The sequence below is a fragment of the Anguilla rostrata genome, chromosome 3 (assembly GCF_018555375.3).
Source record: "Anguilla rostrata isolate EN2019 chromosome 3, ASM1855537v3, whole genome shotgun sequence".
Taxonomy (NCBI): domain Eukaryota; kingdom Metazoa; phylum Chordata; class Actinopteri; order Anguilliformes; family Anguillidae; genus Anguilla; species Anguilla rostrata.
The window spans coordinates 72,148,778-72,172,255 of record NC_057935.1 but is presented as its reverse complement, the minus strand read 5'-3'; the positions used below and the strand labels follow the sequence as shown (position 1 = coordinate 72,172,255).

The 23,478-nt window shown below is 46.4% G+C and overlaps 1 protein-coding gene across 1 annotated transcript; it reads left to right on the top strand.

The window, feature by feature from the left end:
* The first annotated feature begins 925 nt into the window (after positions 1 to 925).
* slc15a2 (solute carrier family 15 member 2) lies at positions 926 to 23,094 on the top strand. Its single transcript, XM_064329851.1, has 23 exons — positions 926 to 1,283; positions 7,123 to 7,169; positions 7,778 to 7,865; positions 9,135 to 9,276; positions 9,891 to 9,983; positions 10,386 to 10,485; positions 10,956 to 11,046; positions 11,429 to 11,506; positions 12,582 to 12,664; positions 12,794 to 12,877; positions 14,364 to 14,453; positions 14,748 to 14,792; positions 15,710 to 15,742; positions 16,263 to 16,351; positions 16,691 to 16,772; positions 17,142 to 17,267; positions 17,980 to 18,144; positions 19,029 to 19,075; positions 19,362 to 19,469; positions 19,728 to 19,842; positions 20,356 to 20,600; positions 21,373 to 21,446; positions 21,633 to 23,094. The coding sequence occupies exons 1-23, from the start codon at positions 1,268 to 1,270 to the stop codon at positions 21,866 to 21,868; spliced, it is 2,277 nt and encodes a 758-aa protein (XP_064185921.1). The 5' UTR covers positions 926 to 1,267; the 3' UTR covers positions 21,869 to 23,094.
* The last annotated feature ends 384 nt before the right edge of the window (positions 23,095 to 23,478 follow it).

The window sequence follows — 23,478 nt, the reverse complement described above, 5'->3', positions numbered from 1 at the left end:
AACCAATCTGGCCATTCTGACAACGTCCTCGTCTGAATGGTAGGGTGGTTAACTTGACGCCACGTCCTCGCCTGAATGGTAGGGTGGTTAACTTGACGCAACGTCCTCGTCTGAATGGTCAGGGTGATTGACGTAACGTCCTTATGGCCAAGCCAGTTAACATCTGCTACCAGTCGAAGAACAACTTCGTCCTGCTGCCAGGTGCAACCCTCGCCCCTGGACTCCTAGACCATGATCAGATGTAAAGTGTTCCTAACGCACACCTCAGTAAAAACCATCAGAATGTGGCTGATTTAAACTTTAGTCCTCTTTTAAATCTCTGGTCTGCCGCTGCACATTAGATGGAATCAAATCATTATTATTTTTTTTGGGACCCAATCTGATTAAAAGTCTTTAAATTGATATGGAAAATTAATGAGGCTATTTATAACACAAATAGCTGTGGCATTGAGAGGGTAAAGCATATTACTTATTAGATACAAAAATAAACTAACAGCTTGTTACATTTAAGGAACTGAAATTATGTTTGGACCGAAAACCAACGGCCCAGCGCCAAGGTTGTAGCCTAGTGGATACCGAACGGGCGCAGTTGACGGGGTAGTTGTATAAGCTTAAAAGTTGAGACCTTTCTTTTGCTCACAGTTTGGTGCCCCCCCACTTCAAAAATCTCTCCTGCGCCCCTGATACCAAAAAATAGTATATTTTGTGTGTCATTATTCTGCCAGTAGTTCTTTTGTATTGTTGAAATCTTATTGTTGTTCTCATCATTAAAAATCACCGCGATTTATTTTATTTTTTAGTAAAAATGATAATAATGGTGACGATGGTATACATTCTGCAATGGATAACGAAGAACACAAAACCGTTTCGTATCTGTTCTGTAGGCTACTGGTTCATCTAAGGCAACGCGTGTGAATGGCGCCGTAATCAAACGGGCTTTTGTACATTTGGATCTGGTGTGCGACGCACTGTGGAAACACTCAAAGTGGCACTGAGTTTCGCGACAGCTTGCCTGCACCGCTATCCTGGCAGGTCCTTTTGATTTCGAAGAAAAAAAGAAGTTACAAGTAGACTTGCTCCACAAGAAGTAAATTCAAAGTCTGAATTTTGAGTGGAACATTAACTAGTGGGGTGGGAAACAAACTTTATAAAGCGGAGTTTACAGTGGAGCGGAAATAGACGGGACGAGGCAGGACTTGGATGCTTGTCAGAAACATTTCGAAGCATACGAGACTTGCTTGGCAAAAACGAACGGACACTAGAAAGGATGGGAAAGAAAAACGGTAGGTTTGCGTTTTAAGTGTGCAGCATGCACGTTTAACGTCAGACTCGTATTTCCTTTTACCGAAAATTTTCCGACTGCGTAACTTGCATAAATGCACGCACCCGTTGCAATTTCTTCTGATTTATACCTATATACGTGTCCAGAGAGCGTAGCAAACTGAGAAGCCTATATGCGAATGGACCGACAGTTATGTCCAATAGCCTACCCGTGTGTTTGTGTGTGATGCATGAGTTAACTTGCATTCGTTCGACGTGAGGTTCTTGGAAAAGTTTAGTTGCGTCAATCTTTTATTATATTGTATAATCATTGGGCGATATTATACCTTTAAATAAACTTGCTCGACACATTTTTTATCGTGAGTGTAGCATTGCACTTGCATTTAACCACGATTAATTGGCGTCAGTCACTATTTTTGCTTGCGTGTTGTTATAATGAAAACAGTTCATTTGAGTCCGGTCACCGTTGTCTGAAGGATGGGGTTCATGCTTGGCATTAAAGTTCGGTAGGTATGATGCAATCTTTTGGGAATGTGTGAAGAAGGGGTACGGGGGTACACTTGTGCAGCAGCCACACTGTGCTGGGGATGTTGAGTTATGCCTATGACATTTATTAGATGAAATATAGGCCTATACGTTATCCAAAATTTGTATTTGGCATTTTAAACCAGAATCAAGCTGAAGTTGTTCGTTTAATACTGTCTCAAAACAGATATTGAAAACAACTCATAATCTGTAATTTTTTTAATACACCTCACCTCACCTGATACATTACATTACATTACATTACAGGCATTTAGCAGACGCTCTTATCCAGAGCGACGTACAACAAGTGCATTAGTTCAAGGTGCAGAGGTGCAAAAGAAACACACTAGAGTGAAGTAAAGATCGTAGTGCCGGAAGTATCCACATAGATCAGGACTCCAACCCTGTAGAGTAACCTGTTCAGCAAACAACAATCCTACCAAGTACAAACTAGCACTGGAATCACATTTGCCTAATCAGACAAAAACAATCCTGCCAAATAAAAACTGACGTAATCATATTAGCCTAACTAGGTACATTGAGCTAAACTATAGGCTAGGGAGGGGTGGGGAGAGGTGCAGCCTGAAGAGATGAGTCTTTAGTCTGCGTTTGAAGGTAGTCAGATTCTCTGCTGTTCTGACCGCCACGGGGAGGTCATTCCACCAGTGAGGGGCCAGGACAGACAGCAGACGGGAGCGGGAAGTACAGACGCGAAGAGGGGGAGGTGCCAAGCGTCCAGAGGTGGCAGAACGGAGAGGTCTGGCTGGTGTGTAGGGTCTGATGATCCTCTGGATGTACCCTGGTGCTGACCCCTTAGCTGCCTGGTATGCAAGCACCAAGGTCTTAAATTTGATGCGAGCCATAACAGGCAGCCAGTGGAGGTCAGTGAGCAGGGGGGTGACATGGGAATGTCTGGGGAGGTTGTAGACCAGACGCGCTGCAGCATTCTGGATGAGCTGCAGGGGTCTGATGGCGGATGCTGGCAGACCAGCCAGCAGCGAGTTGCAGTAGTCCAGGCGGGACAGGACCATCACTTGAACATACAGTTAAGAACAACCCATTTTATTCGTTGTAACGAATAAATAGTATATTTGCAACACAAAAGCAGTAGCTTTGACACAAAATGTGCTGAAAGTAGCACAAAAGTAGTAACTCAAAAAACTGTGTTGGATATTAGCACATGCTTGTTGAGAGTGTGGCTGGCACTGTGAGTTCGGTTCTCTTCCGGGCATTCAGCCAGATCATTAAAATAATTAGGCCAGTACTCATGTTTACAAGCTGTAGCAGAAGGGAAGAAAGTAGATCAATAGGAACGACAATGAAGCAGAAATATGTTCATTAATTTGCGTGGCATTATGCAGTAAGGACCACAGTGGAAGTAATTCATTATTTATAGCAAGGAGGAAAATTTGAGAGATGAGAAATTTACACGACAAAATCATCAGTACTCCTTATTGGAGTCCACGCGACAATCAAATCAGACAGTGTAAACTTTATTTTTATTAGGGGAGAAAGCAACTGACCACCATAAGCAACAAGCGGCCAGTGTGCTGCATGTAGGTCTATATGTTGGTAATCCCAATGAGTCGGTTGTGAGGACTTGTCATTTTTAGGAAGAAAATCAGAGTGGGAGTCCATGTTGTTGGTGGGGCTCAATCAGCTGTTGCCTGAGATGATTACGTGTTGTCATGTGGTCAGTGAATAGGACGGAATGTTCTCATGGACGATGGCCACGCCCTCCAAGGTTGAGGTCAGCGGCTGGTGTTAAAATGGGACGTATGACTGGATGGGTTGAGCAAGAGGCAGGTTAGAACAGGTGCATTTCATCCTTCCAGCGTCCACCACCACGACTGGGAAAGGTTCTGGGACGGTGAGAGATTTCACAGCATGGCTAACTGAGCAGCAGAGGGAACACCTTACCACCTTACCATCCAGGGCCCAAAATGGAAATAAGGTCTCAGCTATATTGTGCCATCCCTCACAATGCAAAGCTCTGTCTTTTGTCATTTTGTCAAATAAAACTAACTAACTACCAAACGATCTTATTCTGCATAAGCCAAAATTAACTTTTTTGGAAAACAAATGGTGCAGACAGTGCAGTAAGTCCTGGCAGAGGAGGACAGTGCGAACACTTTCATTTCCGTGGTTAATGAGTATAGGGGAGGAATTTGGGGTCAGTGCAGGGGGAAGAGAAAGCTTGGGACGCCGTTAGAGTTGCTCGAGGACAGCACAGTGACAGGACCGGGGTCGGCGAGAACGGAGAGCACTGGGGGAATGTGGAGCACTGGGGAAATGGGGAGCACTGGGGAAATGGGGGGCACTGGGGGAACGGGGAGCACTGGGGGAACGAAGAGCACTGGGGGAATGGGGAGCACTGGGGGAATGGGGAGCACTGGGGGAACGGGGAGCACTGGGGGAACGAAGAGCACTGGGGGAACGAAGAGCACTGGGGGAATGTGGAGGCCCAGACCATGGAGATCACAGATGGAGTAAACCAGGCTGCCTGGTAGCCTGACATCTCAACCTGGATGGCCTGGCATCACCTGAAGCTCAAACATGACAAGTCTGAGCTGCTCTTCGTCCCCCACAAGACCCCCCTACTGCAGGAGCTCCACCACAGTGACTGCCTCTCACCCTGTGGAGAACCTTGGGGGTGGTCTTGGATGGTTAGCTGGACTTCAAGGAGCACATCACTGCAACATCACGGTCCTGCAGATTACTCCTGTAGAACATCAGGAGGATTCAACCATACCTGAGCACGTACTCCACCCAGCTGCTTGTCCAGCTGGTATGGGAATCTGCCATCTTGATTACTGTAACTCCCCTCTTGTAAGCATACCAGCTCCCCTTCCATACAGCCGATACAGCTTATCCAGAACACTGCTGCCTGGCTTGTTTTCAACCTTCCTAAGTTCTCGCATGCCACTCCCATGCTGAGGTCACTCTACTGGCTACCGGTCGCTGCCAGGATCAGGTTCAGAGTCCTGACTCTGGCCTACACTGCAGCCGACGGGACATATTTAACCCTCCCTACCATCCGGGTGAAAGGTTCTCACCCGACCCATCCACAAAGCTTCCCAAACCCTAGCTCCCCTGGGGTGGAACGAACGCCCAATTCCATTGTACGCTGTGGTCTGAAGACACATCTCTTCAGAATGTACCTGGACTAACTGTCACTACTTTGGGGTCCCTCTTGGAACCGATGCTGGACCAGGGAGTCACTGACACACAGATTCATTATAAACTACCGGCAAATTTCTTCCATCTTGTACTTATGCAGGACATTACATTGTCCAGTTGGGACCACAAACCAGACCTGCAGAAATAATTTGAAAAAAAAAAAAAAAACGGACTTTTCGGTGGAAAACCGGACGTCTGGCAACCCTAATCACCTACTGGCCCAGTCCGCCAGTGCAATGACATCCATCATCTCAGATGAGTGCTGAGGAGGGTGGGTGACCTCTGAACAGCCCAGCAGCAGCCCTCTCTAAACGCAGCAATGCTGTACAGTCATTGTGCTGAAGGACTGCACTTCCTGTCCAACTGACGCAAGACAGGAAGTGTGCGGTCAAGCTGGCCTTGCTGTTGATGGGGTTACTTGAACAAACACAGATCAATGCAGTAACCACATTTTCAATCTGGGCTGTTAGGTCAGTTGGCGAGCTCGAAGCTTTATTTGAACCTGGCACATTAAAGCAGTGTTCTATTTTAAATTATTGCGTATAGAATCAGAATCAGAATCAGAATCAGAATCAGGTTTTATTGCCAAGTAGGTTTACACATACGAGGAATTTGTTTTGGTCAGGTGGTGCATAACAGTGAACATAAAATAAGATAAATAAAATGAAATAAACATAGTGCAATAAAAACATAACAGACATAAAATAACATAAACATAGTGCAAACGGTAAACAGTAAACAATAAACAATAGTGCAAGGGGATAAAGTGTTATAAGTACAGGTGCTGTCTGTTTGGTGTCCGTGGGGGTCAGGATAACAGTACAGTATCAGAGGGGGTCCCGGGCCTTGTTGATGAGGCCAGCTGCAGTCGGGAAAAAACTGTTCTTGTGTCGTGAGGTTTTGGTCCTGATGGACCGCAGCCTCCTGCCGGAGGGGAGTGTTTGAAAGAGTTTGTGTCCAGGGTGGGCACATTGTAGCGTGTACAATGTGTCCTGGCGAATTAAATCTGGCAAATTCTACTGATTTGTTTGTGGTGTGAATGCAAATGTGGAAGTGCTGTATTTTGGTGGAGTGGGTTTTGTAGCCTGTGATTTCAATGAAGTATGCTATTTGTCTTTATAACAGATGTAGTGAAATGCATAATAATGTGCTTAGCTGTGATTATGCTCAGATTAATTGGGTAAAGAGTGTGCGATCATAATGAGTTTGTGCAATTCCAACAAATTGCATTAATTGAGTGGATTAGATCATATAAATCTGACCATAGAAATTTAAACGCCTTTCATTGGATAGAAGCCTAGTGTAATAAACAACTGTTGCACAGATTAATTAATTTTAAAATGATTCTACACAAATGGCACTTTTTATCTATTCATTGTCAATCTCCCAGTGAGTCGATGAAATGATGTCCAGGCGTTCAGGTGAAAACCCGGCTGCATTTGGTTCAAAAGTGAACAGTTCTCTCACCAATTATGACATAGCCAGGCTATATCTGGCTAAATCCTGAGCTATATTGGGGTTAACCTAGTCCATTTATGTCAAAACACCTCACTGACTAGATCTCTACCCTTCTAGATGTCTAGATTATGACTTTCTCGCTGGACTGTTACAGTCGACCAAGTTAATGAAGGGTCAGTTATTTTCTCCCCCGTATTTGAGACCTAGTTCTTCTAAACGAGCTAATAGTTTTGAGGACAGTGAGAAATATTGCATGATTTCAAGAAAAATATTTTAAAATATGGTGAATGATGAGTGTGTGAACACTGTATTGTCATATTTGGTTATATACAATCTTTCAGCCAAATAAATCAAGATGCAATTTACATCTCCATTAATAACTCAATTTCTAATTGAGATATTTTATGTACCGCAATGTATTAATTAGCCAACTTGTGGTTTTGTGAGTGTGGTTTATTTTGGAAACTTGTCACTGAACATGTGATTTACAGGGTATAAAAATACACACATACACACATTGACAAAAAGAAAACGCAAAAACACAAGGCCTTGGCAATCAACCAAAACATTTTGCTTGTTATATGGCAAACTCGTAAACTGAAATCGTTAGTTTTACAGAATGAAAACATCTTTTTGACTTTTGAACACTTACAAAAATGTCATGTTTTGTCCTGACAGGTAAAGTGGTGGAGAACCCGGAAGGAGAAACTTCAAAGCGCTCCCCAGTAAGACTTCAGACTCCTCTTATTTACCAAAACAGGATCAGTCTCCACAGCCGCTACAGTGGAGTGACCACTGGAGGCGTTAAGCCTCTTGCAATGCATTGTGGGCTTGGAAGAAACCTTCTTGGCCAAAGTAACGGCAAAAGTTGAGCAATGTTAACCGCAACTATTTTTGAGATTGTACACTGTCAACTGGCAGAGATGTGAGAGATTTTATTTTTTATTTTCATTCAAGCATCTGATTGTGACACACAAGGAGTGCTGTTTCATCACAAGCTTCAAATTCCTGCTGTTGTAATGTTCTCGTATTTATTTCATGTGATTTGCCTTGTGATGCTGAAAGTCATTAGATCAATTCAGGAGACACTGTTATCCGGAGTGACTTACACATCTTCTACATAGGATCCATTTACACAGCTTGAGTATATTACTGAAGCTTTAGGGTACTACAGCAGTGTCCTTCCTGGGAATCGAACCTGAAACCTTCAGGGTCTGGAGTTAAAACCGATCCCGAGTCTGCTGTTGTGCTCAGAAAGTGCCAGAGAGAATCCTTCCGCTCCTATTCTGCTTTTTTAAATCCTTTTTTTCCCCCTTCTCTTCTTTCTTTCCAGACGCTATGTGGAACCAACTATCCGCTGAGCATCTCCTTCATCGTGGTGAACGAGTTCTGCGAGCGCTTCTCCTACTATGGCATGAAAGGTAATCTGTCCCAAGGGCTCGCGGTCCTGATGCACTCGCGGTCCTGATGTGCTGGCGGTCCTGATGCGCTGGCGGTCCGATGCGCTCGCGGTCCTGATGCGCTGGCGGTCCTGATGCGCTCGCGGTCCGATGCGCTGGCGGCCCGATGCGCTGGCGGTCTGGTGCGCTGGCGGTCCTGATGCGCTGGCGGTACGATGCGCTGGCGGTCCTGATGCGCTGGCGGTCCTGATGCGCTGGCGGTCCTGATGCGCTCGGGGTCCTGATGCGCTGGCGGTCCTGATGCGCTGGCGGTCCGGTGCGCTGGCGGTCCTGATGCGCTGGCGGTCCGGTCCGATGCGCTGGCGGTCCTGATGCGCTCGCGGTCCGGTCCGATGTGCTCGCGGTCCTGATGCGCTGGCGGTCCTGATGCGCTGGCGGTCCTGATGCGCTGGCGGTCCTGATGTGCTCGCGGTCCTGATGCGCTGGCGGTCCTGATGCGCTGGCGGTCCTGATGCGCTCGCGGTCCTGATGTGCTCGCGGTCCTGATGTGCTCGCGGTCCTGATGTGCTCGCGGTCCTGATGCGCTCGCGGTCCTGATGCGCTGGCGGTCCTGATGCGCTGGCGGTCCTGATGCGCTGGCGGTCCTGATGCGCTGGCGGTCCGATGCGCTGGCGGTCCGGTCCGATGCGCTCGCGGTTTGCAGGAGCGTATGATCAGGGTTTTGCGGGATTGGAAGGAGGCTGTTGCAGCCTTCGCTGTGTTACCCCGCTTCAGAAATGTTCCTGCTGAGAATATACGGCAAGAAGTGATTAGACGCAGCTGGAAAAGACAGAAAGGTTTTGTTTGGTGTCCAAACAGTTGCAGTGAAGTCGATCAGTGATTAGTGGCAAAGAGTCATACCGAACCGTCTCTTTGAGTTTGAGGAGAAACCAAACCGCAGTGGGAGAACTAGACGGCTGTTAAAGCCTGTTCTGAACCCTTTGTGTCGCTGCCACTGCCTGTTCCATTACATATTTTAATCTCCGTATGACCGCTATTTACATTACAAGCATACAGGCATTTAGCAGACGCTCTTATCCAGAGAGACTTACACAACATTTACACTGCATCCATTCATACAGCTGAATATACACTGAAGCAATGCAGGTTAAGTGCCTTGCTCAAGGGTTACAACAGCAGTGTCCTACCCGGGAATCGATCCTGCGACCTTTTTGTTTCAAGACCAGCTCTTTACCCATTACACTACACTGCCCCCCCCCCCCACTCTCTGCTTCTCCCCCCCCCCCCCAGCTCTGCTGACGCTGTACTTCATGCGCTACCTGCATTGGGACAAGGACCTGTCCACGGCGGTGTACCACGCCTTCTCCAGCCTCTGCTACTTCACCCCGGTCCTGGGGGCCCTCATCGCCGACTCCTGGCTCGGGAAGTTCAGGTGGGCGTCCGGGGGGGGGGTAGGGGTCAGGGGCCAGGGGTCACAGCACGCGGGACCGTACGTCAGGGGCGCTCAGTCTTATCTGAAAAAGGGGTCAGTGTGGGTGCGGGTTTCCGCTTTAGCAGAACACTAAGATGCACACTAAGACACCTGGTTCTGCTTATCGAGGTCTTGATTGCAGACCACGGTTAGTTGATCAGTAGAATCGGGCGTAGTAGTGCTGGGCTAAAGCAAAAAGACCTGCACCCACACCGGCCCTTATCGGACATGATTGGACCCCCCTGATATACAGGCTTCCAGGCATAAACATGCCCCTGGGAAAGCTTGAATAATACCTGCTGGCACTCACACCTTTCCCTTTATATCTCAATAAAAATAAGTTGTCACATATTGAAAAATATATTGCAGTATGTTTAAAAATATATCTTCAGCAAATATTTTGTAATGTTTGTATAAAAATGCATTCTATTGGTTACATTTGCATCCCTATGAGTCAGGCCAGGGCAGTAGTGGCTGAGAGGGCGGACTGGGCCAGTAGGCAGTAGGTCTACAGCACACACACAGCGGTCAGCCTCTCACCTGACACACCTGTCCTTCTCCCGCGGCTCCTGCAGAACCATCATCTACCTCTCCATCGTCTACGTCATCGGCCACGTGGTGAAGTCTGTGGGCGCCATCCCGGACGTGGGTGACACCACCACACACATGTGAGCGAGCGTGGGACTGCTGGAGCGCGGCTGGGTGTGTGGGGGGGGTGAGGAGGATGGGATAGGACAGATGTACTGACATAAAACCGGACTAGAAACCTTATCTATCTAGAGCCATTGGGTGAAAGCCCGGCTGCATTCGGTCGAAAAGTGAAAAGATTTATCGCCAACTAGAACATAGCCGGCCATATCCAGGTAAAACCTGAGCTAAACTGGAACTAACCTGAGCTAACTTAGTCTGTTGATGTCAAAACTCCTCTCAAACAGATCCCCCCCCCCCGGCCCCCCACACAGACGTCTATATTTGGTATTTTGCTCCTTGGGGAGGGTCACATTAATTACCCTCTGCAGTAAACGTGTGTCTCACTGTTATGCTTTTTTTGGTGGGGGCGGGTGTTTCAGCGTTCTCTCGATCCTGGGCCTGGTGCTGATTGCGTTCGGGACGGGCGGGATCAAGCCCTGCGTGGCGGCATTCGGGGGGGACCAGTTCACGGAGGAGCACGTAAGGGCCCCCGTCCCGCCAGGCACCCTGTCCCGCCAGTCATTCGGTCACGATCATCAGGCCATGAACGTTCGAATGTCTGATAACTGCTGACTTCCAGGGATATTATGTAGTAATAGTCTGACCCTAAGTGTGACCCCCTGTCCGTCAGGACTAAAAACAGGCCGGTTCTGTCCTGGTGTCGTAGGGTCAAAATGCCAGTTCATTCCTAGACTGAATTAACTATTCATAATGAGATAATGGTTGGGTTTGTAGTGCAGTTAAAATTGCTAAGTTGTGAATTATAGTTGTTTCCATTTGCATTAACGTCCAGAATTTCACACAGACGATGCCCATTTTCATCGGGGCAAATCTTTATACCCTCTTTACTGGATTTTACTCTGCATTTTCTCCAAAAAAAAAAGAGTTTACAATCATCTCTGATTCTTCTGGCCAGCAGTAAAAGCAGTGTTCTGCTCTCTCGCTCACAGGCCGAGGAAAGGACGAAGTTCTTCTCTATTTTCTACATGTCGATCAACGCTGGGAGTGTCCTGTCCACGGTCATCACGCCGATACTACGAGGTCCGTTTGCTTCGCGTTTAACGGACCGCGCCTTCAGAGCTCGTGCGCTGTGTTCGGGCGATCAGTAACCAGACTGGATCGATCGCAGTGACACGACGACTTTGGATATTAATGATCTGTAGAGTTCATCGGCGCACGATGCATTTCTTTCATCTTGTTAATAACTCCTGCCTTTGGCGGTGAATGTTCTGTGCACTGTTCAAATAAGCACGATTTGATTTGTCATGCCAGTGCCCCTTAGACACAGTTTGACGTGTGTGTGTGCGTGCGTGTGTTTGTGCGTGTGCACGCGTGTGTATGTTTGTTTGTGCGCGTGTGTGTGCGCATGTGCATGCATGTGTATGTGTGTGTGTGCATGCGTGCCTGTGTGTGTTTTCTCCAGGTGATGTACAGTGTTTTGGGGGTGACTGCTATGCCCTTGCGTTTGGAGTGCCTGCATTGCTGATGATCATCGCCCTGGGTGAGTGACCCCCCCCATCCTAACCCCCACCCCCCTGCCCCCGTACGCATTTTATAGCTGCCACCCCTGCTGTTGCTTTTGATTTCCAGTTAAACCTGATAAAAGATGTGGAGGTTGGGATATGGAAATGAAGCGGGAAGTTCTGCCTCTGATGGTGGATGCCCTCAAGGAAATGCAATAAGTGTAATATATTGTAAATATGCGTAATTTCTGGAATTAATAAGGATTAATATAGTTTAACAGCCGTGTAATTTTAAAAAGCATACTTCATTATCTGAAAAACGCAATAATTTGCACATTTGTCCATATTGTGAAGCGTTATCTTTTATGACTATGATAATATATTTCATTTATATTTCATTTCATTACATTGTAGCACATTCTCTTTCATAAGGATTGCTGTGGGGTGTGGTAATTAACCAGAATTTCATCAGTAAAATGTCTTACTGCATAAATGGATAAACTGTAATTTGGCTATAAATAGCTGTTACCCTGTAAAAGAGTAATACACCGCACAAATAATGAAGTGGTGCTATCGAGCGGCGGACTTTCGAATCGCGGAATTTACATTTCCTTACATTCCAAATCGCCGCGACAACAGATTCCGGCGCACGTCGCCGAGCAACGTTCCTTTAGCGGAAACCTTTGGCGCACGGTCGCGTCGCGTGTGGGAGCCGCCGTCGTTTCGCCTGGCTTCTGTGGGGAAGCGCAAACTCGCGCAGCGCCTCGGGTCAACAACAAAAAAAAAAAAAAAGAAAAGAAAAAAGAAAAAAAACGGCGGTTTGTTTAGACGAGGCCTGCTTCGGCTCGGCGGAGTCGGGGAGCCGCGAATTCCAGCGGGATTAACCGCCAGCGGGCCCGTCGCTTCTGGAGCGCGGCCAAGCGAAACTTCACAGGGTCGCACCGTGCTGACGGGGTCCCAGTGCACCCTGGGTACAATGGGGGGGTGGGGGGACCCGGACCCGAAACGACATCAGCCCCTCTGTTTGATTTGGCGAGCGCTTAAGAGTCCCTTTTTGCAGATTTTCTTCAAACATTAAAATAATTTTAATGGGTCTTTTCCCCTCTTGTGCAGTCGTGTTCATTGCTGGCAGTGGGCTGTACAAGAAAAATCCACCTGAGGGGAATATTCTGCTGAAAGTGTGCCAGTGCATTGGGGTGAGTCGACTACCCTCCATCACCCTGCCCCCCCCCCCCCCCCCACCCCTTCTGAATATCCGCTCCTGCATGACATTCATTTTCCCGTCTGGAAAGTTCTGGAAGTGCAGCTCGTTCTTCTCTTCACAGTATGCCATTAAGAACCGCTGGAGGAATCGCAAGAAGAGCCACAAGAGGGCGCACTGGCTGGACTGGGCAGACGACAAGTACTCGGTAAATTCATTTTTTTTTAAATGTAGCCTGTAGCTCCACAGGGTGACACATGACAACAGCCTCACCCAGAGAGGGAGACATTTACTCTGCTGGAGTGGCTCATCGCTCACAAGCGACCCCTGCTGGTTATTCAGGAACCTGCAGTTTTCTTGCTTCAGCAACACATGAAATGTATTCCTCCCACTCATGTCTGTGGGAGCTCAGTGTTTGGTTTGAAAGTGGTGTGGACAGAAGCAGTGGTTTGGTGGTTCAGACGGGACCACATGCTTATCTGAACTCTCCCAAATTGATAGCAGAGGCTGCAGCAATGCCCGCCTGTAGTGAATACATTGGGCATTGTAGTCTGAAGGTCACAGGTTTGATTCCCTGGTAGGACACCGTCATTGTGTATGCTTGAGCAAGGTACTTAACCTGCATTGCTTCAGTATATATCCAGCTGTATACATGTGTCTGCTAAATGCCTGCAGTGCAAAAAGGATTCTCATACACTGTCTTCTGGTTTTGAGATTTAATTCCATCAAGTTTCCCTTCATTTTTATATCATGCCTGTGTTCAAAAGCATTTGCGCCTGAGATAAAACCTGTAAACTTAAAAAAAAAAAAAAAAACCCTCTAAAGACAGTAGGCCATTGTATCCTTCTGGAACTTGTCCTGCTTCTGATTCCAACACACAGGATGGTTTGATTTTGTGTGTACACAGTTTTGTGTGCTAGACTACTGATAAAAGACAGATAAAATCACCTGTTTTTTAAAAAGAAGTGATCCACTTGCAAAGAGACATGATTCATTTAACAAACACTGGCACCACGGACAACTCACAGATATAGACACATCTATGTCAACTATTTGACAAATTTCATTATTACTATGAAAATATAGCCAGTATTAATGGAGTATTAAAACAAGTGGCCACTCTCAACCAAAGAATCATTTAATCATCCAAAAATGTCTGTTTACTTTAAATGCAAGATTTGAAATATAACTGATATTGCTGTGATGGCATCTAAATGCCTAATGTGTGACAAATCTGTAATTATATTTTAGTTCTTAAACATCAGAATAAGTGTCCTCAAATGGTGCAGAGAGGTTTTTTGCTGTGAGAGAGCGGGGGTGATTGTTAGAAGCGAGCAGTATTTCAGACAGCAGCAAAAGTAGCGCAGCAGAAGAGTCGCAAATCGCGACCATGTGTGTGACCATCGTTCTGGAGCGACATGTTCAAAAGCGGCTGAAAGTGGTCGTAACCTGGCCGAGAAAATGGATTGAATTCCACCAGAAAAAAAACATTGCACCGCCAAGAAAATTACAGTTCGACCCAGACTGTCAGTTCTGTATGTCAGCAAGAGTGAAATTCTACAAAAAAAATCTACAAAACCTGTCTCCAAAAATACATGAACAGAAGCTGTGATGAGCGTTGACATGGTGATCGTTACCAAGGTGATAGCGAGGCAGGGCTGACCGCTGGGTCTTGTGTGTGTGTGTCCTCACAGAAACGCCTGATACACGAGATCCAGATGGTTCTGAGGGTCCTGGTCCTGTACATCCCGCTCCCCATGTTCTGGGCCCTGTTCGACCAGCAGGTAAGGACCAGGCGATCGTTTGGCCCTGTCACATGACCCTGCACCACCAACCAATCGTCTTCTCCTGCCAGTGAGATTCTGTAATAGGAGTTTCCCCACTGAGGAAAACCACATCATAACGACCAGCTTTCCATTTTGTTGTAAATAGTGTGGGCAGATTAGACTGTCCTTGCTCTGGTGTGGTTCTGGAGACCGTCTGCAGAGTTTGTTTTATGAGCCGAGCTGAAGATGCATGTGTGCATTCTGCACGTAAGGGTGGCGTGATTATAATATGCCTTTTATTCCAAATGCAAGGGATCCCGTTGGACCCTCCAGGCAACCAGGATGAACATGGACTTTGTAAGTATTTTATTATTATTTAAGTCAGGACAACTCACATATTTAGATGAAATATTTGAAAGAATATTTAAGTACACCAGAGCCCCCCACCCCCCCACTTACATAGAAGCAGATCCGGACGATAGGTGGTGCTGGGGTGGTGGAGGGTGAGTGCAGTTCTGTGCAGTCGCAGTGAAGCACGCAAAGCAGCACAGGCAAGCAGCAGCACTGAGAGAACTGACTGTTGGTTTAAAAAGGTGCTCCATTAGTGATGTGCGCATGTGATTGGATGGGTATGAGAGAAGCTGTTGTATGTACGTGATTGGTTGATTAGGGAAACGCATGATTGGTTGATCAGGGAAACTTGTGAGTGTTTGATTACTGATGCCAACTATGGTTGACACTGAGAGTTTTCCACTCCCACTTTTGTTCTTGCCATTTCACAAATTTAGCGGGTTCAGTATTGAAAGAATTATTCATGGGGCTGTAGTTCTGTGCTGTTGTATGAGAGCAATAGCTGGGAGCAATCATGCATACTGTTTATGTAAATGTGTCTGTACGGAACATAAAGAGAACTGCAGCCTTATCTCACTGCACAATGTGCACTACAGCCATTTTTTAGTAATGCTGTGTTTTTACATGCAAGAAGTTCCTCATTATATAAATATACAGCCCTTCAGGCTGAACCAGTAGTGATTTTTTTCCTTTCATGCAGCAAATTGAAATTCTCCTGTACTGGCCTGTGATCTGCCAGAGAAAATAAGAATTAAACTGAAAGGAAAAAAAATCTTCTATTTTGCTTTTTGTGAACCTTTTTGTGGGAAAAAAAAAAATTTTTTTATTACACAGGCTGTTAATACATTTTCTCTGTTGTACATCTGCTGTATGTAAATGCTGGAAAAGATTATGAAGTTAAGATGTCTAATTCTTCATTGCAGGGTGGTTTTATTCTGAAGCCTGATCAAATGCAGGTACTGGCCTTCGTACACTTCCATCTTGTGCAGTAGGCCCAGGCACGGTGGTGAACGGTAATGTGTGTGCAGGTTTGTGTTCTAAACAGCCTGGCTAAATGAGCTAGCTCGTTAGCTTGCGTAAACTGACTGACTTTATGAAATTATGTAGAGCCAAACTTGGCATAAAAACCAAGAAACGGATCGTCCCTCTTGCCCTCACACACTCTCGTTGCTTTCCTGGGAATATATTCTCTCTTCCCTGGAGTTGAGGATTATCACAGACCTTGTATACAAAATGGCTCGTAATTTTGTGCGATCACCTGACCCTGAGAGAGCCTAAACTTATATAACTATTTTATGATGGACATAACCCAGGCTGTTATCGGTTTCTCGAAATGTTGAGCAAGAATGTTGGGCCGCATGTTTTATGCGAGTTGTAACTTTTTATGGTTTATGGATTATTGTCCGTTGTGCAATCTGAAGAAGATGTGTTTTTCATTTTTATTTTTTTGTCTCCTGTGCCTCCTGGCCGTCCCAGATGCTGAACGCGCTGCTAATCCTGGTTTTCATTCCGATTTTCGACATTGGGGTGTACCCTCTGGTTAGGCTGTGCGGGATCAAGCTCACGTGAGTCTGTGTCGCATCACATTTGATCGTAAACTGTGTGTAAGAATGTTTCCAAGAATATTTTGGCATTCATCATTTTTTTCTTATCTGCATTCACCATCTCATACACCTGAGATAAGCACAAAAACAAAGGTCTGCATTTGTGTCATGAATCTCAAATTGTTTTTTTCGTAGGAACATTTTTAATAGCAAAAGTAAGAATAATTTCAGATTTAAGGTTTTGTGAACGAGGCCCGGTAACTCCACGGTGTGGGGTGGTCCGGGGGCGCTCACAGCTTCCCTAAAACAGTGTGTCCCGTGTCCTGTGTGAGACGCCCTCTGTGTCTCCGCCCCGCTCAGACCCCTGAGGAAGATGGCGAGCGGGATGATCTTGGCGGCCTTGGCGTTCGTCGCGGCCACGGTGGTGGAAATGGGCGTGACGGTAAGAACCCGACTCGGCGGTCCTACTTCCTCTTCCTGTAGCCATCGTTCACTTTCAGCGTTGCCAGATTGGGGGAATCCCTGCCCCCTACTTTTTTATGTTATTGTGCGGGGACTTGGGGGTCCCTGTTTTCTACTCTCTGGCAGCACTGTTCACTTTTCAGAGCTGTTTCAGTATATATGATTTTATATATGATTTGAGACAGGTCCTGAATCTATATATATATGTATGATTATAGCTTTGAGAAAAGTTTAGCAAACGCAAAAATACAGCTGTGTAAATGAAAAGACTGCACCAAATCCTCTGAAATAAAAGGACCTGTGCTCGGGACAGCGGACAGACCGACTCTGATTCCTGCGCCCCCCCCAGAACACGGTGGTGGACCCCCCGCTGGCCGGGCAGAGCTTGCTGAAGGTGCTCAACCTCGCTGCCACCGACGTCCAGGTGACCGTACCAGGAAGTGTCCCCTTCCCACTCCCCATCAGGCCCTATGAGGTGAGCAGGAACACAAACAACAGCATTTTACATCTTTATACCTTCGCGTATCTGCATCTTTTATATTTTTATGTGAAGTCTTGATTGCTGTGTTTGATGTCACAACTAGAATTATTATTTTTTTTTTTTACACTTGCAGCACGATAACAATGTCTTACTGCTATCAGACTCCTTCCTCATTGAACTGAAATGTTTTCACTTCCTTTTTCTCTTATTGTATTGTAATTGGTTAGACGTGATCTAGCACAGGGATCATGTACTACAAAATGTTTGTCTGATCCCAATGATAGCAGTTCTGATCATACGAGGTCATTTTAATAGTTTATAGTTACTTCATAGCTTTTCACTTTTTTATCATCACAGGCTTCAGTCTGACCAAGTCTTTACTGTTTGCTTTGCTCAGACAAGGTTTTGCCTAACTAACTACTCTGAAAAATAATTGTATTATATTATAAATATATTTTAAAAATAAATATATAAAATAAAAGTAATACATTTTTAGCATGTGATACAGATTGCAAACTTAACTAGAATATAATGTAATACTACTTCTGCTACTGCTGCCACTACTACTTCTACTACTAATAATAATAATATTAATGAACCCAACAATCTACTGTATGCATTTTGGACCATAGCAGTTATATTAAGGGTGCCATATAAAATTATCATTATCATCACCGTCATCATGAATCCTCTGCTGTGCTGGTAGGCCACACAGGAGTATCAGAGGCTGGAGCTGAATGGGGTGAACCAGAGCCTGACGGTAACCGTGGAGATTGCTGGGAGCAGCACGCCGTGCGCGCTGGTCCTCACAGAGCAGACCGCGTACAGCCTCATTCTGTACCGGGAAGCCGCGGGGCTGCAGTGCCGACTGGTGAGTGGGGAAAAACACACCCTGCTTCTGGGGAGGAAGCACAGATTGTCTGTGGTTTGATTTATTTCGCAATTATTTCCATGTCTTATTTTCGTGCTGCAGGACCCCCCCCCCAGTGTTGGTCACAGGGGGTCCGGACACAACTGCAACCCCTGAATTGTAAATGGTTTTTTTTGTAATTAATGCATTAAACTTTTTAAGTGATTAAATTACACAAATAGGAGGTGAAACTGCAGGGTTTTAACTTGTTTTTCGGTAAGTTTTAAGACTGGAAGAACTTAATCGCTTGTTTTCAACAATATCGGTTGAACAAAAGTTTGGCTGTCTGGAACAAACATTGGCTGTCTGGGGGGGGGGGGGGGTCTGGAATTGGGTTTAAGAATCCCTGCTATAGGGGAGTGAGCCATCGTGAGCTTCTATCTGCAAAAGAGTACGAGAATCACAATGTGACGACTCCGCCATCATGTGGTCAGTGGATCTCCTCTGTCCTCCATCAGTGCTGTTTGTGCACAGAGGCTCACCGGATGGACTCTGGTGAAGATGTCAAAACTGGAGAAAAAAAAAGTCGAACCTTTCTTTCACCAGGTTTATTTCTCGAGATCGAAGAGCTCTTTTTCGAGAGAGGCCTGGCCAAAATGGCAGCCCGTGAAACAAAACACTGATGCGCGGATGACACGGATAAGCAATTAAAAGTGCAAACGGGCCTGGAAGATGAAGAAATGGGAGAATAAATGAAGGGAAAAGAAAGCAGGAGCAGAGGCAATGGAGGAATAACACGATACCATTATGAGATAAAACGACAGGATAAATTTGCTGCAGGGTTCCGCGTGTCTTACTGCTCACCTTACTCTGATCTCACGCTTCTTCCTTCCTGCTGATTTTAGGTAGAAGATCAGATCATCAAGTCTGAACACGGTGATGCGTACCTGAGGTAAATAACTGACTACGTGGGCTTGACATAACTGCCAAACTTAACTGACATAACTGCCAAACTGAACTGACATAACTGCCATACTGTGAAAAAGGTGAGCTATTATATATATTATATATATTATATAAGGGACTTTGTGTTATGACCACTTTCTCTCTATTATAACTTTCAGAAGCCATTTAGCTTCATGAGAAATCAAGGCTTGCGTTTTTTCCCCGTCTGTATTTGTCAGCGGTGCCGTGGCTGTGTCAGAAACTGACCGGGTTTGATTGGTTATGTCTGCCAGGTTCGTCAATGCCTACCAGGAGCACCTGAACCTAACCGTGGGGGACCAGGACTTCTATGCCCCGAAAGGTCACGGGGTCACGCCCCATGAGGTTGTGGCGAGAGGGGAGTGAGTATGACTTATTATATTTCACAACTAATTTAACCACTTTGCCTTACCTTGCTGTTAAATTAACTTTTTTAACCAGTTTTATAACTCAAAATGAAAATGTAAATGAGGATTGAAGAGTGGAAAGGCACTGACGCTTGGACCTAGTCTCTTCAGCCCTGGTTCTCTAGCTATTGTTTATTATTTAAGTGCTGATCATATTAATTCTTTCTCATCCCCTCATTAATATTCACTTCTCGTTGCTTCTGCCCAACACAGGTACACAGATGTGATGTGCAAGGCTGGTCAGGAGGAACACGCTGTGAACCTGGGGCTGCTTGACTTTGGCGCTTCGTACACCATCGTTCTCAAGGGCGTGAATGATTCAGCTGTTGTGAGGCCCGCTCAGAGCCTGCATGGCTGGGGCCCCCAGTCATATCCGAAAAAGGGCTGGTGTGGGTGCAGGTTTTTTGTTTTAGCCCAGCACAACGCCTGATTCAACTAATTAACCAATCATGGTCTTCAGTCAGGACCTTTGATAAATAGAATCAGGTGTCGTAGTGCTGGGCTAGTACAAAAACCTGCACCCACACCGGCCCTTTTCGGATAAGATTGGACACCCCTTCTTTATGGAATGCTGAGGTGGAAAGTCCAGGGGTCAGAAAGTAAAAGTCCTGCCGTGTGTTTCTTCCACCCACAAGCTCAGCCAGCCGATTTCACTGATTACATTAGTTCTACCACCTGTGCTAATGAGCAAATCCAGATGATTGGGCGGAAAAAAAAAAATACTGGGTTGGAATTCTTACTTTCTGCACCTGGATTTTCCACCTCCAACAGAATGCCCTGCATTTCCATGGAAACCAAAAACAAAAGGTGGCAAGGAATGAAACCCGAGTGTTGTTTTCAGGGTTCGGAGGGGCGAGTCGTGCCTCACAAAATGGAGGACGTGCGGGCGAACAACGTGCACATCGCCTGGCAGATCCCGCAGTACACCCTGATAACTGCCGGAGAGGTTTTCCCATCAGGCTGGTTCTCCACTCAGCGGCGCATCTCTGCTGCATCATCCCGTGACCCCGTAATCTTCTTCACGCTGACTCATCCCAGCGCCACCTCGTATCTTCTGCTGAACATCATCACCCGCACCACAGCCTTGTAATTCTGTCTCACTGACATCATTAATCTGCACCACAGGCCTTTAATCTTTGTCTGCTGACATCATCACCCAGCACCACAGCCTCGTTAATCTTGTCTTGATGACATCATAAACCTGCGCCACAGCCTTGTTAATCTTGTCTTGCTGACATCATCACCGCGCCGTGGCCATTGCGCCCTCTCCTGTGAGCCGCTGAGTCTGTCTAGCTTGCTGCGGCCTGCTCCGGCGATCGTGGCGGGGGCTAGAACGTTCTCGTCCTGATGCAGAGGCATCTGCAAACCAGTTTCGCTGATAGCTCTTTAAGGACCGGTCCAGTGGACTGATGGGGAGTTCCGTGAGACTCGGGATACGGCGTTGGACCCAGCATGACTCGGGTGGCGGAGCGTTGGGGCCAGCAGTAGACTCAGGTGACGTGATCGTTGGGGCCAGTAAGACTCAGGTGACGGATCGTTTTGGACCAAAGACCAGGTTTGGGCGTTGGGGACAGGTAGATCATGGCTAAGCTTTTGGACAAGAAGACTCCAGTGGTGAGTGGGGACCGAGTAAGACTCAGGTGACATCAGCGTTTGGGGACAGCAGTAAGACTCAGGTGACGTGAGTGCTTTGGGGCCCAGCAGTAAGACTCAGGTGACGGAGTGTTTGGGGACCCAGCAGTAAGACTCAGGTGACGTGAGCGTTTTGGGGACCCAGCAGTAAGACTCAGGTGACGTGAGCGTTTTGGGGACCCAGCAGTAAGACTCGGGTGACGTGAGCGTTTTGGGGACCCAGCAGTAAGACTCAGGTGACGCGAGCGTTTTGGGGACCCAGCAGTAAGACTCAGGTGACGCGGTGGACCCGCATAGCTTGTGGGTTTGGGACCCAGCAGTAAGACTCAGGTGACGTGAGCGCTTTGGGGACCCAGCAGTAAGACTCGGGTGACGTGAGCGTTTTGGGGACCCAGCAGTAAGACTCAGGTGATGCGAGCGTTTTGGGGACCCTGCAGTAAGACTCAGGTGATGCGAGCGTTTTGGGGACCCAGCAGTAAGACTCAGGTGACGCGAGCGTTTTGCGTTTGCAGTGGGTGGAGTTCCTGCTCTTCGCCAGCCTCCTGGTGGCGGTCAGCATCATCTTCTCCATAATGGCCCAGTTCTACACCTACGTCGACGGCGACCAGCTGGACAGCATGTTTCCGGCCGGGGACGAGGAAGAGGACAACCTCAAGAAGGACCAAATAAATCTGAGCCCGAATCCTGGTACAGATCGCGATTACAAAGCCACCAAGATGTAGCCTGACTTCAGACATTTGAAAAGGACTCAATATTTTGCCTTTTTTTTTTGTTGTTGCAGGAAATCAATGTACACAATTTTTTGCTAAAAGTCAGACTGTCAATTCAGAACACAGTGTTAAGAGGCAGGTGGGACCATGGCAGGATTAGCACCAAAATATCAATACCAATGGTAAGCAACCTCAACGGTGAGATACTGAGAACTTAAAGCACAGCAGAAGTATTCTTTTCAGTGAAATAACTGAGCCGGTTAACTTATGTTTTCAGATTTTCCCCAAATAATCTGGCACTCCAGAACTACAGGGTTGAGTGTACCTGACCTGGATTAAATTTTATCACCTGACCGCTGACAGTGTGGTCGACACAGCCACGTGAACAACAGCACCTGGAAAACACTCCCACACAGAAGTGCGTTTGATGTTAAAACACAAACCAAAATCTAAGGAACGTGAAGAGATATTACAGATGACTTCATAGCTTTCCAGCCAGTAGTGACGGTTATAAAAAGGTGAGCCATTGGTCAGGTCGCACAGACCACTACACGTTGACCTTTTTTTAGTGGCAGATAAATGTGGTGGCCAGCGGGGAAAACACGGTTGTGTTCAGTGACAGTCTGAACACCATTAAACGCCTTAAGAGTAATTATGCCGTTCGAGCAGAAATCACACCGAATAGCCAAATCTGCGCTTAACTACAAAATATTCTATCCACAGCACACACGCCACACAGGAAATAATTTAAACGTTTGTTTTGGTTGTAATGCATTTTTTTTGTTTAGTTTTTTTTTGTTTTTGTTTTTTTACACTGAAAATAAATAATAATGAGAACCCGACTTAGACTTATGGACATTAGTATTACATCACATATGAAAAAATAAAAATGAATTTCTGTATAGTCTGCAAGACAGGCCGTGCTAAGACATACAAGCGTGCTATATACAGCACAGGGAACATTTAAAGAGCTTCTGAACACGTTTGGTGTTCAGCAGCAGCAGGCCTCAGCAGTCTGTCTCAGCGGGCTAACCATAGCCCCAGGGTCTCCACGGAGAAGGCAGAAACTTCTGGAATGCCGCCAGTTGGAAAGGGAATAACAGGTCACTGGTCCTATAGGCTGGGTGCGTGAGTCACGTGACAGGATCCAGCCAATCGTAAGCCGGGTTTCCCCCCAATCTGGGCCTCCAGTGTTCCCCACTCTGTTTCTTACTGCCACGGCCGCCCCAAAAACAAAACCAGGACGCCACATTGCAACAGAAATCCCCCCCCTCCCTCTCCCCCCTTTCTGTACAGTGTACCGTACACTGTGTACCCTCCCTGCAGACCGTCCCCCCCACCCTGCGAAACAGAAAGAGCTGCCCGAGATTTTTTTTCTCTCCTTTACAAGCGTGAAATTAGTTCAATAAAAAGTGAGTGGAAAACCACATTTTCAGACGTGCTGCTGACACTGTTCTTTCAGTTCCTCTTTTCTGATCCCGATAATCACTTTTCACAACACAGTTCACTTCCGTTCAGCACATCTCAGCTTTTTTTGGAAAATACACCTCAAAGGGAATTTAAAAAAAAAAAAAAAAAAACTGAAAAAAGCCTACTGAAATATTGATAAGTGCCAGACATTT

Excerpts from the sequence above, each read along its gene's own strand:
- slc15a2 (XM_064329851.1), top strand. Across the intron at positions 16,773-17,141 it reads TGGTGGAAATGGGCGTGACG|AACACGGTGGTGGACCCCCC; the intron begins GTAAGAACCCGA and ends CGCCCCCCCCAG. Across the intron at positions 19,843-20,355 it reads GCGTGAATGATTCAGCTGTT|GGTTCGGAGGGGCGAGTCGT; the intron begins GTGAGGCCCGCT and ends TGTTGTTTTCAG.